Source organism: Pristis pectinata, chromosome 27 (assembly GCF_009764475.1).
Source record: "Pristis pectinata isolate sPriPec2 chromosome 27, sPriPec2.1.pri, whole genome shotgun sequence".
Taxonomy (NCBI): Eukaryota; Metazoa; Chordata; class Chondrichthyes; order Rhinopristiformes; family Pristidae; genus Pristis; species Pristis pectinata.
Genome location: NC_067431.1, coordinates 5,092,950 through 5,107,618, shown reverse-complemented (window position 1 = coordinate 5,107,618; position 14,669 = coordinate 5,092,950). Strand labels below are relative to the sequence as shown.

Below are 14,669 nucleotides of genomic sequence, written 5' to 3'. Positions count from 1 at the left end.
ATAAACTAAATGGTGTCCTTTTGTATAGCATCTCAAAGTGCTTCACAGATAACAAGGCACGCTTAAGTGCAGTAATGCTATTACTGCCATTGTGAAAGCCATTTTGTATGTTACGGTATCTTACTAAATAAACAAATGAGCAAACAATTAGTTTTTGATACCACTGGGTAACAGGGGAATGCTGGTCTGGTCAAGAGGATAAGACAATGAACTTTAAACATTACAAATATTTCACCTAAAGAACAGCAGCCCTGATCGCAAGATAGTACTCCTCCAATACTGCAGGAAGATAAAGATGGACCCAAAGCAAGCAACTAATGCAAAGCTACAGCTGGGCAAAGAGCCAGCAGCTTTAGATTGCGAACGAAATAGAAAGTAGATTTCTGTAATTAAAAAATTACCAAATGCAATAGCCTCCATTGCAATGCCAGCAGCATCCTTCCCGTACCCCCTCTCAAAGAGCTGGACCATGCTTCGACCACTGTGTTCCTCTGGTGGGTGCAGGGCACTCAGACGGCAAGTGTGAGTTCTCAGCTGCTCTACAGCTCCAGCTCGGAATGTGTCACAAGCAGCAATAAGAACCCGAAATCCATTCTCCATCAGCCAGAAGCTGATCTACAGGAAGCAAGGAATAGAGCACAAATCGTTACACCTTCCCATTCAGATGTGACTAATTACTTTCGCTGGAGATTTCCAGCACTGAGCACTTCTATTTTCAGATTTCAAAATGCTTTTGCCTTAAAAACAGTTGGTGATAAAGGAACTTTATATTAACAGTAAGAGAAAGCAGGGGAGAATTAGGAGGAACAGTAATGATATGATGAGTACGATCATGAGGAATTCCACACACGGATGCATTTTTTTGAACTAGGATGCTGGTTTAAAATATTAACAGACCAAAACTATTTCAAATAGGAACATTAGAATTAGAAGCAGGAGCAGGTCACTTAGTCTCCAAAGTCAGTCAATAACATCAGGGCTAATCTGATAGTAACCGTATTCCCACCCACCTCTGGTAACCTTTCACTCCATTGCCTTTAAGGAAACCATCTCTGTCTGCCTTAAAAATATTCAAATGTTCTGCTTCCACTGCCCATTGAGGAAGTTCCTAAGACTCAAGCCTCAGGCTGAAAAAAAAACTTCATATCTTAAATAGGGAACCCATTATTTTTATTTAAACAGTGATCCCAAATTTGTGATTCTTTCATAGGAGGAAACATTCTCTCACAGGATCTATGTTTCAATTAAGTCACCTCTCGCTGTCTACAATCCAGTGGGTTGAAAAGCCTGGATTGTCCAACCTTTCCTCTAAAGGCAATATTCCGATTTCAAGTATTAGTTTGGTAAACCCATTCTGACTGCTCCCAATACATGAACCACCTTCTTAAATAAGGAGACCAGCAATGAACACAGTATTCTAGATGTGGTCCCATCCATATAAATGAAGCGTAACCTCCCCAATTATGTATTCAATTCCCCTAGCAATAAACAATAATATTCAATTAGCTTTCCTAATTACAGGCAAGTCAGATGAGTTTAGAACATGAATCAGCACTTGGAATTGTGATAACAGGCACACGGTTGAGGGAAGGGCAGGACTGGCAACTTAATTAGGGAGAACATAAGGGCAGAGAGGACATCCCGGATGGATTGTCTACTGAGGCCATATGAGTAGAAATTAGAAATAAGAGAAGGGTGATCATTTTGCTGGGGTTGTATTATAGAACTCCCAATAGTCAGTGGGAATTAGAGGAAAGATACAGAGCAAATCACAGAAAAGTGTAAGAACTAAAGAGTGACAGGCAGTGCAGGAATTTAACTTTCCCAATACTGACTGGGATTGCTTTAGTGCAGGGGCTTAGATGACGCTGAATGTAAATGTGCCCAAGAAAGATTTTTGGGACAATACGGAGTCCTACTAGAGAGGAGGCAGTAATTAATCTTATCGTAGGAAATTAAACTGTGGGAGTGTCGATGGGGGAACACATCAGGAAGACTTGTGGAAAGAGATAAGGTTGGTCCTTAAGGTTTTAGGTCAGGGGAAGGCTGACTTCAATAGGACCTGGCAAAAGCAAATTGGGGGCTTACAAGTGGGAGTCTTTTAAAAGACTTACTAAGAGTTCGAGGCAGCATAAGAGTGAAAGGCAAAGACGGCAAGATTAGGGAACCTTGGATGACAGAGGATATCGAAGGGTTGATCAGGAAACATTCGACAGGTAGGAGCAACTGGGATCGAGGGAGTCCCTTGAGGAATACATGTAGAGGAGAACTTTAGAAAATTAGTAGGATAGAAATGGGCCACAAAATATCCTCGGTAAGTAAGATTAAGGATACTCCCAAAACATTCAGAAAAGCATCAGGAGTTAGAGAGTTACCAGGAAAAGAGTGGATCCCCTTAGGGACCAAAGGGTTCTGGGTGATTATGAGCCAAAGGATGAGAGTGAGGTCCTAAATGTACACTTCTCGTCTGTATTTACTAAGGAGAAGTACATGGTTAGTAAGTTTGTGGATGATACCAATATTCGTACTGTTGTGGATAGTGAGGAAGGTTGTCTGAGGCTACAGTGGGATATAGGTCAAATGGAAAGTTGAGCAAACAGTTGGCAGATGGAATTTAATCCCGACAAGTGTGAGGTGATGCATTTTATGAAGTCACATAGGGGTAGGACATGTATAGTAAATGGTAGACCACTAAGGAACGCTGATGAATGGAGGGACCTTAGGGTCCAAGTCCATAGTTCCCTGAAAGTAGCAACATAGATTGGTAGGGTGGTAAGGAAGGTACATGGAATGTTTGCCTTCATAGGTTGGGGCATAGATTATAAAAGATGGGAGATTATGTTACAACTTTACAAAACACCGGTTAGACCACACTTGGAGTTCTGTGCACAGTTCTGGTCACCGCACTAATAGGAAGGATGTGGTTGAGCTGGAGAGAGTACAGAGTTGATTCACCAGGATGTTGCCTGGATTAAAGGACTCCAGTTATGGGAAGAGATTGGATAGGCTGAATTTGTTTTCCCAGGAGCAAAAGAGGCTGTGGGGTGATGTGATAGAGGTGTACATATTAAAAAAAAAGGCACAGATAGGGTAGATATCAGAATCTTTTCCTACAGTACTGGTTTAAAAAACAAGGCATAGGTTTAAGGTGAGGAGAAAGAGTTTTAAAGGGATTTGAGGGGAAATCTTATGGATTATGAAATGGTTCCAGCAGATTGGAGGGTGGCAAATAAACCCAAAAGAGAGGGAAAATGGGGAGACACGAGACTGCAGATGCTAGGATCTGGAACAGACAAGAAGATGGAGGAAGTCAGTGGTCAGGCAGCTTCTGTGGAGGGAAATGGACAGTCGACGTTTCGGGAGGGGACAGCTGAACTGAAAGATGGGGGGAAATAGCCGGGTGAAGGGAAGGGGTGGAGCAAGCAATAGGTGGATCCAGCTGAGGAGGGGTGTCAGGCAGATGGAGGAGGGTGGAGTAACAGAGACTGGGAGGCAACAAAGAGCTGCAGATGAGGGAATCTGATAGAAAAGGAAGGTGGAGCATGGAATCAAATACAGGAGGTGGGGTAGGCAGATGGGGACAATAATAGGGAGGGGACCCAGTGGGAGACGTGTGTGGGTGATGAGCAAAATGGAGTGGGTGGAGGAGGGGGAAGAAATACAGGGTGATGGGGGGCTGGGGTGGGACTGGGAAGAACTGGGTTGATCAGGAGGAGAGAGAAAAGGGACAGGGGAGCAGTTTACCTGAAGTTGGAGAATTCATTGTTCATGCCATCGGGTTGGAGACTACCCAGGCGGAATATGAGGTGCTGTTCCTCTAGTTTGCGTTTAGCCTCACCCTGGTAGTAGAGGCGGCAGAGGACAGAAGAAAAAACAGGGAACTAGAGACTGGTTAGCCTAACATCAGGAGGGAAAATGCTAGAGTCTATTATGAAAGATGTGATAATGGGACACTATGAAAACATCAACGGGATCAGACATCCTATGTGCATTTATGACAATTAAACTGTGTTTGACAAACCAACCATTTTTTTCCTGAGCATGAAGGGGGAACCAGAGGATTTTGGGTACTTGGATCTCCAAAAGGCCTTTGATAATGTCCCACATGTTAGTACACAAAATTCAAGTACAGGGGAAATAACATATGTGCATGGATTGAAAATTGCTTGACAAGCAGGAAAGGGTTGAAATGAATTGACCTTAATTGTGGTGACAGGTGGTTAACTAGTGGTCTACCGCAAGGATTAGTACTTGGGCACCAGCTATTTACAATATATAATGATTTGGACCAAGGACCTGAATATGTCTAAATTTGCCAACAATACAAAACTGGGTGAGATTGCAAGTCGCGCAGAGGACGCAAGGAAGCTGCAAGGTGATTTACACAAGTTGAGCAAGTGGCAAACATGTGGGAGAACAAGGAAAAGTCCAAAATCATATGGATAAATGTACTTTGGTAGGAAACACAAAGGTGGAGCATTAGTTAGATGGTGATACACAGATGATAGATTGAGGTACAAAGGGACCTGGGTGCCCTTGTAGCTAGTCACTGAAAACAAACATGCAGGTGCAGCTAGTGGTTAAGAAAGCAAAGGGCGTGCTGGCAATTATTGTAACAGGTTTTGAGTAAAAGAACAAGGATGCTTTACTACAGTTAAACAGGGCCTTGTTGAGACCACACCTGGAGGACCATGCACTGCTTTGGTCTCCTGCTGCAGGGTGACAACAACAAAGGATCACCAAATGGGTTCCTTTGATGACAAGGCTGTGGTAAGAGGAGAGATTGGGTTGATTAGGCTACTATTGACAAGAATTGATAAGAACAAGGAGGTCTCATAGAAAAGTACAAAATTCTGACACGGCCTTGACAAGCTGGATGAACATAGAACACTACAGCACAGCACAGGCCCTTCGGCCCACAATGTTGTGCCGACATTTTATCCTGCTCTAAGAGCTATCTAACCCTTCCCTCCCACCATGGCTCTAAATGAGAAGATGTTTTCCCTTGGATGGGCTTTCCAAAACCACAAGTCACAGTCTCAGATTACAGGATAATACATTTTGGATTGCATTAGTTATCCGATGAAAAAAGGATGGTTCTTTTGGGCAGGAAAGGAAGTTGTCTTTTGATGGAGAAGGAAAACAGAGCCCAGAGTTGAACAGTGTAGTATAGTGGTGTCAGAAAGCAAAAGGCTGTTGATCCCCATGGCCAAAGGCAAATGAGTTCTTATAGCATTAGCTGCTGTTTGGTTTGGATGAAATGGCATGGGAATGTGAAGGTGCTCAGGATAGAAGTGAAACTATAGAGTGTTTACACTTCAATCGATCTCATCAATGTCTCACCTTGGCAAGGTTGGTGGACTTTCCAACTCCATTTACTCCACAGAAAGCAATGACAAACGGACGTCTTTGTTTTTTAGCTTCTAAAACATCGCGCAGGATATCAACACGTCTCTTGGGCTGCAAGATCTGGACCAGGGAATCTTGCAAGGCCTGCTTCACTGTCGAGGTCACTGCTATTAGAGGGCACAGAAAAGTACACCGAGTTAGCAGGGAGTTCATCATCAATAACAAGTACGTAAACAACATGTTTAAAATTTCTCCATCCTCCCATTCTGTAGCTATGGATACCAGTTGCATCAGCAACCTTGCAGTACCACACCCAAGGTGCCAGTTTACCCAAGTCCAGACCATTGCTGCTGACCAACTTTCCTGTTATTGTTGCTGGATGCAGAGAAGGGGTGGTGGGCAACTGAGCTAAGCACCATCCCTTTTTTAGTTAGCATTTACACACAAGCTATTTCCACAGGGAAACATTGGCTATTTATCAGGAGCTGACTGGTTCCACCCGCCTCTCCCCCACACACACACAGACACACTTTTTCTCAGAATAATGCGAAGATCCAAAAATACTGTCGATATCACACATAACAGCTACACTTTCTTCAGGATTTGTCCTCTTTGAAAGTGACACCAACTACAGAAAGGTATCTCACTGCACTGGTATAGTACTCAATGTTTACCAATACCATGTACACAGCTACAGCAGAAAATGGGACAAGGCACCAGCTAGTATACCAGAACCCAGCAAGTAACTGGAAAGGGCACACCTCAACTGAAAAGTCCAGGGAGCAGAAGCTACCCCCACTGAAGTCCTAAAATTCATCAGCAAAGAGCTTGTCACCAATCCATAATCTCATCCTCCACATATGGGAAATGGAAATACCAGGGGACCTCAGATGCCACAATCACACCATCTCCAAGAAAGGAGTCACATCAGACTCTGGTCACTGTCTGTTACCAGGGTCCTCCTCAAACATTTCCTCCCAACAGCCAAAGAACTGTTCCATAAACTGCAGTGTGGATTCCATCCACTTAGAGGCATGGTCAACATGAGCTTTGACTTCGTCAACTGGGAGGGACTGTGAAGCACTCTCCTCAATTATCCAGTGCCATGGGCACTCAAAGGGGAGGAGCGGCATTGAATCCATATAGCAGAAGCACACAGATTCCCAGCATAAGCAGCTTGGGGTATACGCCACCTTACAAGTCATTATTCACACACCCTGTCAGGCACCTCCCGCCCCCTCTGTGGGAGAGTCTGTGATTCCCAGATTGGTTTCTTCCATCACCTCAGAATTCACAAACCCAAGTGGAAGCAAGCTTATCCTTGATCCCAAGATGAAGCCTAAAAGATCCCAAGAAACCAGAAAGGGACCAGAGAGGGCACAAATACTAGAACTTAAGCAACTGACAAAAAGACAGAATTATGCGAAATGTGATATTATTTTCATTTCTCTTATTATATTCATAATAAGCAATTACTTGGTTTATCACATACTTTAGTTAAAGAACATTTGAATCTGCAGAGCACGAGATCTCAACTTCCACCATTTTTACAAACGCAGTACGGTACACACGCAGTACGGTACACACGCAGTACGGTACACACGCAGTACGGTACACACGCAGTACGGTACACCCTGGATGCCAATTGGACAGTGGCTGCAAACCTGGTTTCAGGATTCTGTCTGAGTTTGAAATTTGCAGGAGTGATGAAAGAAAGACAAACGACACTTTGTAAGTGCAAAGTCTCCAGCAGCAAAGAGCTTCCTTATAATGGGAAACCTCTTCAAAGTTTGCTGCAGGCTAAGGGAATATCATACAAACTACTCTCACTGTGTATTTATGAAAAATTTTAGAAAGCCAAACAACACAGGATAATGTAGCTGGTTTGGCATCAATCTAACTTTTAAAATATCATGGACTTCAAAGGTTTGCAACTTGTCAATAACAATGCAAGATGGTTTGTGAAAATTTGCCTGTCATTTCTCATTGTTATCAGAGTTCCAACATAGTTGAATGTATATTTACCATACAACAGCAGGGAGCAAGTTTAATGTGGAAGGTTAGTTACCCACATCTCATAAATATCAGGTGCACAGATTCGGGTAAAAAGGGCAGGACTGGCAACTCAACATTCCAGGGTACAGAAGTTTCAGACGGGATGTAGATGAGGAGGGGTCAATGCATTTTTGATCAAGAAGACCATCACCACAGTATGAAAGGCATAGGCAGGGAGGGATTCTCAAAGTGCATCTAGGAGAGCTTTTTGTGCCAGCTGCTAGCGCTGCTGGGGATAGGACAATGCTAGACCTAGTCCTAGGGAATGAAATCAGGCAAGTGGATGAAGTGTCAGTGGGTGAGCACTTTGAAGGTAGTGACCATAAATCTAAGTTTTATCATGAATGCGAATCTACACTCGACTCTGCTTAGAAGAAGCAATGAGGTGGTGACAGTCCTGAAGAATCAGTGTGGAAGGATAGCAGCATTAGAAGGTGACACATTGCTGTGTTCATATCACCATTCAGGGAATTTTGTTTTAAATGAAGTACTAAAAAAAAATCACACCTGTTCCCAGTCATGACTTTTTGCCATAAAATTGACAATTATACACTTCTAGGCAAATTTATAGAATTTAATCCCAACACTGCACCTGTCGTTGGATTCTGTAATGCTGACTGAGGAACTCTGGCTGTGCTCTGAAAGAGAGGACTTCACTTATTGCTGAAAGTCAGAGGCAGGGAGTCCTTGCAGAGACTTGAGGCAGTAACTGGACCAACCTGGCACATGAAGAAACTAAATTCAAACTAGTTTCTATGATGGATACTTCAAAGTACCTTGATGTCTACTTTACTGCCGTGGAGAAAGGAAAAATAATAAACTTATAAATCACCTCGAAGGCCTTCAATTTTTCTGAAATGGTTAGTTGAAAGAATGATTCAAGCTCCTCCGTGCAGTCTCAACAAAAATGACATCACCTAAAGCACATCTGAGGGTTCCTGATGCTTGTGTGGTAACATGATCAAATGCAACAGCCATTACAGTGACTCCTCTGTTACTTTTTCCCCATCCCTCCCCTAGACAGTCTTTGCGCATAGGCTGGGCAATACACACTTCATCCAACAGAGCAACAAGTGATAGTCAGCAGCCAAGCCACATGGAAAGGTTAGAAGCTTGACTTTAGATCAATAAATCTAATCTCGACTATTCACCCAAATACAAATCTGCAAGACAGATGGTAACTCAGGGCGAAAGAATAATTTCTACAACATCCTCCTCCAATATGAAATGTCTAATCAGGGTCTCTGTACTTGGAGCAAGATTAGCAAAAATGAGTAAGTGGAAGTGTGGTGAAAGATGCGAATTGAACACTCATTTAGAAAAGCGAATCCCTTAAAATGCCACGTTAAACTAAGGTTATATCACACGGTGTCAGATGGGCAGACATGCTAGATTACAGCATAAATAGCACTTACTGCTGAAAGTTCCCATGACCTTTCCCTCCAACTTTTTTGCCACTGATTCACAAAGCTGAAGAGCAATATCTGCAGCAACATTCTTAGCTGCAGGAAACAGAAAGGAAGAGAAAAATACAAGTTAAGGAACATCTCTTAGCCCAATAACCTCACAATAATTGTGCAATAATAAAAAAATAACTTATAGCTTAGTGTTACACAGGACATGCCCATTACCTACCAATTAAGTGATCTTTCATCTTGTCAAGTACAGGGGCCATCACCTGAGGGGTAAGGCTTTTAGATCCAACAAGTCCCCTCAGCATTCCAAACATGCCACCAATTCCACCTTTCTTCACACTGTAGGTGAAATGTGGTACGTGATAAATAAAAATAAATTACTAGAAAATTCTATTTTAATAGTTTTACGAATGGCATTGCATAGGACATACCTGGTTTCAGAAATCTCTTGTACTTCTGCTTCATCCTCCTCCTCCTCCTCACAGCTATCATAATCTACAGTTTTCAAATCTCCTGCCATTGACCCACGATAAATGCTCTGTAATAAGTAATCATTATGCCAAATTTGTGAATAAATCAGAAATGTTTTTCTGTTTCTGCCAATATGTGCCTTGTGCAACAAATTACTTTGAGCTTCACTATTATCACACAAAGGAAAACATCCGATGCACAGCTACAGCCCAGAAATGAGAAAATTATAAGTGGCCAATTAATCCGTTTTGAGAAGTGAGGAATGTTGGGCAGCACCCCACAACTCTTTTTTTTATTTGAATAGTTAATATTTAACTTAAGAACTGAAGAAACAATTAACTTTAGTCCATCCAGTTCAATAACATCAGACTTAAGTTTGAAATGTTACAAAATTACACATAGCCCAGTTTCCCCAATACATTTGCAAGTCTCATCCTCTACTTTCCCCCAGGTATTAATCTACCTGCCTCACTCAGTCATATTTATTGAATTGTTCATTTAATACTTCCTTCATTTTTGTTTAATCTCTCAGGGAACAGACCTCAATCAACATATACCAGGTCAAAGCAGTGACAGCAAAAGCAGTATCACATGGTTTAGGTTGGGGGTGGGGGGTGGTGGTACTGAATGAATCTGATAGATTGTGCACTCCAGAGGGCATTAATAATTGCTTGAGAACGGGTCATGCTCCAAATTCGGGTTTCTTTCCAATCAGGAAGCACAGAGTAAAAATAGAGGTGAAACCTACCCAAGACTGCCAGGAGCAATAAACTGCACAGACAACAATGAATTGATGAAGATCACTCCCCTGCAAATATATTCAGGTGTTTTCCCCAAAACATATCCATTCCAACAGCCCCTCACTTAAATAAAACAATGTTTTAATTCCTTCTCCTCCGTTGCCATCTAGCTTCCCTTGAGCACACCTACCCCATTTTTCTAAATAACTTCATGAAGTAACAAGTCCTATATCCCAACCACTCTCTGGGTAAAAAAAAATGTTTCATCCAACTTCCCTTGTGAATTTATTCGCAACCATCTTAAATCGGAGCCATTAAAATGTGTTTCCCTCACAAATAGAAACATTAAGTTTACCCTATCAAACCCCTTTACCGTATGAGAAGCCTTTATCAGGTCACCTCTCAGCTTTCCTCTACCACACAAAGGACATGCAAGCCTGCTCATTCTTTCCTGGCATGTACGTATATCCTCCAAGGTCTTGCATCGTCCTTAGTTTGTTTTGCACCCTCCAGTACCTGCCTAGCCTGAAGACCAGAACTGTGGACAATATTCCAAGTGTGAACTAGCTAGTTCCATACAAGTTTAATATCACCTGTCTACTTCTATATTTTATCCCTATATAAATGAACTTCACCATTTTAATTTATTGTGGTTTTTATTAACAAACTTTGCTACTTTTAGTCATGCATCTATAAATACAATTGCTCCTCAGATCCATTCGGCCAAGGATCACTATTCTTTCAACCAAGATGCACCAACTCACACTGACGTATATTGAAGTTTCTTTCTCAATGACATACCCTTTCTAGTACTGCCTTCTGGCCTTCTCCTTTGTTGTACTTGTATCCCTAATTTGGTCCTATCTGCAAATTTGGCCTTTAAATTCCTGCCAAAATTAATACAAATTGTGCCCGGTGGTCCCAGTATCAATCGCTGTTCATCTTTTTATCCCCACTTTGTTTTCTGTTTGTAGTCAGCTTGCTATAAATTTTCTTACCCGTCTCCTGATTTCAAATGCTGCAGTTCATTATTTTATTGCTTCTGTCATTACTGAATGTTTTGAGAGATAAGTGTGGCCAGGACACTGGAAGCCTTCCCTACAATAAATGCCTCAAAATTTCTAACTTCTACTTCCAGTTTCTCCTTCTACATTATATCTGTACTGTCAATGCCAGCTTTACACTAGTGCTTCCAATACCAGTTGACATGAACCTCAGCTATGCTTGTTTCACCTCCACAGTTTTACTCTCTCCCACCTAGAACAAGGATAGGGTACCCCACCTTGCCCTACCTTTCATCCCACCAACAGATCACCTTGATAACTTCTGATAGCTCCAACGTGATACCAGCACCAGATACATCATCTCATTGCTTTCCAGCATTTCCAAGGGACTACTGCCTCCAGGATTCTGTGGTTCACTTTTCCATCACTAATCCAACTCCCTTTTTCATGCCACCTTCTTGTTCAACTGTAGGAAAGATAACATCTGCTCTTTCACCTGCTCCCTTACCACTAACAGTCCCAAATACTCTATGCAGAGGAGGCAGTGCACATGTACTCTTTCCAAGTTAGTATAGTGCATTCAACATTGTACACTGTTCATGACGTGGTCTTCGCCATGTTGGGGAAACAAAATGCAAATCAAGTGATCACCTTGCAGAACACCTGTCCAACCTACAAGGTTAACTGTGAGCTTTCAGTTGTCTGTCATCTTAATTCTCCATCCCAACATGACTCCTCTACCTTCAGCCTCTACACTGTTCCAACGAAGCCCAATGCAAGTTCAAGGGCACAACTCCTAACCAGGCACAATTCAGCCTTTTGGCTTCAATGCTGAATTCAACAATATTAGATGATTACCCATTTCATCCTTTTATCGCTCATTTCCGTCATTCATTTTTTTGTCTTCCTTCTGGAAGTTTCAAATCTTATTTGTCTCTCATTTATTATTCCACCAATTATTTTTCACTAGTGTTTGTCAATCTCTTTCAGTCAGCCCCACCATCGTTGTTGGCATTCAATCTCTCCTGCCCTCCACCTTATCTCAGACCTTCCCTTCTATTCTCTGCCCCCTCCCCCTCGCTCTACAAGTTAAACTTATCTGCACTCTTAACTGAGAAAAGGTCATTAACTAGAAACACCAACACTGTTTCATAATGTATACAGATGGTACTTCATCATTTCCAGCATTATCCGTTTTATTTCAGATCTATTTCATCTTTTATTCTGGCAGCCTCCTTTGGCGTTAAATATACTGTATCAATTTAACAGCATAGCATATTCCATTTGAGAACTCACTTGAAAAAATATAACTGAACTGAAGAATCGCCTCTGATTAGACTGCTAATAAACACTTGTTGAAAAGTTAATGCACATTGTAACATACCACATCTACATTGGCGTCATCTCCATTGTTGGTGACAGTATTGGACTGACCATTCAACAGTTTCTCACTGTAATCCAGCTCTTTGGGGTTAGCATTATTAGAATCCAGAGGCCAGACACGACGAACTTTCTTCTTACTTGTTTTAGGGGACTTGCTGCTGCAATTCAGCATGAGAAAGACATTACTGTATCAATTTTCAGTCTCTCTCACCTACCGCAAAATATTAGCTTGAGAAATTAAAATGTTGAAGTATTAAGATGAGGGAACATTAAAATGGTTTGGTGACATCTCATGCATGGTTTCAAAATAATTTCAGCTTGCATGGTAAACATTAGGATTAAATCACCATAAAAATCACAAGCCTGATATATGAATTGTATTAACTACCACACACGTCTTTGATCTTGGCTCTCAATTATGAAAGAGATGCAAAATATGTTACAACTAAATGATATAATAATATATATAAACATTGTAATATAGCAGAGGATTTATCAATTAAACATTGCAAAAAAAACATTTTAAACAATGTTGTTTTTAAAGACCAAGACGAGCAGCAGTGCCCTCTCTGGTACGAGTAAGAACAGCAGCCAGAATTTCAGATTAAGGCAAAAGCTAGAAAACACAACCAGCTAATTTGTTGCCTCAAATGTGGAAACTCCTCACCTGTTACCTTTTTTATCGCTCCCCAGTTTTTTACGGAAAAATTCCTCCCTTTTCCTCTGGATGATTTCTTCCTGAGTCAAACCATTTTGGTTAGCATCACCTACAGCCGTGGTCACAGGAGTCTTTAACGGGACCGTAGGTTTCTTTTCTGCTGGAGGTGCCTCGGGTACAGGGGCTAGATATGGGGGGGGGGGGGGGGGGGGGTGGAGAGACAAGGAGGGAGAAGCAAAAAAAGAGTAAAAGGTGAGGAAAAAAACACAAAGGCAAGAAAGCAAAGAAAAGAATGTGTAAAAGTTATTTGGAAAAGCTCCTCTAGATATCTCTCAACCACACATGTGCTAAACTAACACATCACTGTTGATAAATTTTAGTTCCTAGAATAAGTGATACTGAACCCTGATCTTTGATTACCTTTTCCTCTTTATAAATGTACGGAAGCTTTTACAGTCAATTTTTAAGTTTCTCACTAGATTACTCTCATATGCTATTTTCCCTTTCCTTTGCTCCACATTTTCCAGTCCTCATGCTACTGCTCTTTCTGGTAACATTATGAACCTTTTCCTTTGATCTAACATTATCTTTAACCCCTTGATAGCCACAGTTGAACCACTTTTCCTGCTGGATTTTTGTACCTTAAAAAGGGATAGTGAACTATGTACTAAATGTTAAACATTACTTGTTTCTATTTGTCATACTTTTTAATATCATTTCCCTATCTACTAATTCCAATTCACACCTCATATCTTTAGCAGTTTGCTTTGTTTATAGTTAAGATCCTAGTTTCATGTTCAACTAAATCACTTCAACCTCTACATAAAATTTTAATCACATTATGATCGCTCTTAAGTGTCCAATAGAAATATAAAGGATCCGGTATTGTTCTCATTGAACAATACTGGATCTAAAATAGTATATTCTCTTGTGTGTTCTTCAACATAATGATCTAGAAGACCATCACTCACACACTCCCATGAATTTGTTCTTCACCCCATCTACCAGCACTTGGATAGACAGAGTCTGATTACGAGGAGTCAGCATGGCTTTGCGCAGGGTAGGTCATACTTTACGAACGTTCTGGAGTCTTTTTTTGAAGACTTAACCAAAAAGCTAGATGATGCTAGGGCAGTGGATGTTGTCTATTTGGACTTCAGCAAGGCCTTCGGCAAGGTCAGCATGGTAAGCTTGTCTCAAAGTTTAGGTCCCATGGAATCCAGGGAGAGAATCCATGGACTCAAAATTGGCTCAGAAGTAGGAAGCAGAGGGCGGTGGCTGAAGGTTGTTTCTCCGAATGAAGCCCATTGACTAGTTGTGTGCCATAATGGTTGGTGTTGGGACACTTGTTATTCGTTACTTATGTAAATAATTTGGATGTGAATGCACAAGGCTTGATCAGTAAGTTTGCGGATGACACAAAATTAGTAGGAGTTGTTGATGGTGAAGAAGGTTATCGTAGATTACAGGGGGTTCTTGATCAGTTTGGGAAGTGGGCCGAGGAGTAGCAAATGGATTTCAATACAGACAAGTGCGAGGTGATGCATTTTCGAAAGTCAAACCAGCATAGGACTTGTACTAAGAATGGTAGGGG

The 14,669-nt window shown here is 41.5% G+C and overlaps 2 protein-coding genes across 3 annotated transcripts in view; one reads left to right on the top strand and one right to left on the bottom strand.

Moving 5' to 3' along the window:
• tirap (toll-interleukin 1 receptor (TIR) domain containing adaptor protein) overlaps nt 1-14,669 on the top strand; it is a 311,479-nt gene that overhangs the window by 226,978 nt on the left and 69,832 nt on the right. The window lies entirely within an intron of this gene.
• srpra (SRP receptor subunit alpha) overlaps nt 1-14,669 on the bottom strand; it is a 35,420-nt gene that overhangs the window by 3,114 nt on the left and 17,637 nt on the right. Inside the window, exons 5-11 of one of the 2 annotated variants that reach the window (XM_052039965.1) lie at nt 13,085-13,259; nt 12,419-12,575; nt 9,251-9,357; nt 9,040-9,158; nt 8,820-8,906; nt 5,344-5,516; nt 402-615 (exon numbers count right to left, since the gene is read on the bottom strand). In XM_052039965.1, the coding sequence (XP_051895925.1) occupies nt 402-615; nt 5,344-5,516; nt 8,820-8,906; nt 9,040-9,158; nt 9,251-9,357; nt 12,419-12,575; nt 13,085-13,259 (1,032 nt within the window). The remainder of the gene's footprint in view (nt 1-401; nt 616-5,343; nt 5,517-8,819; nt 8,907-9,039; nt 9,159-9,250; nt 9,358-12,418; nt 12,576-13,084; nt 13,260-14,669) is intronic. The other variant, XM_052039966.1, reaches the window with a different exon arrangement.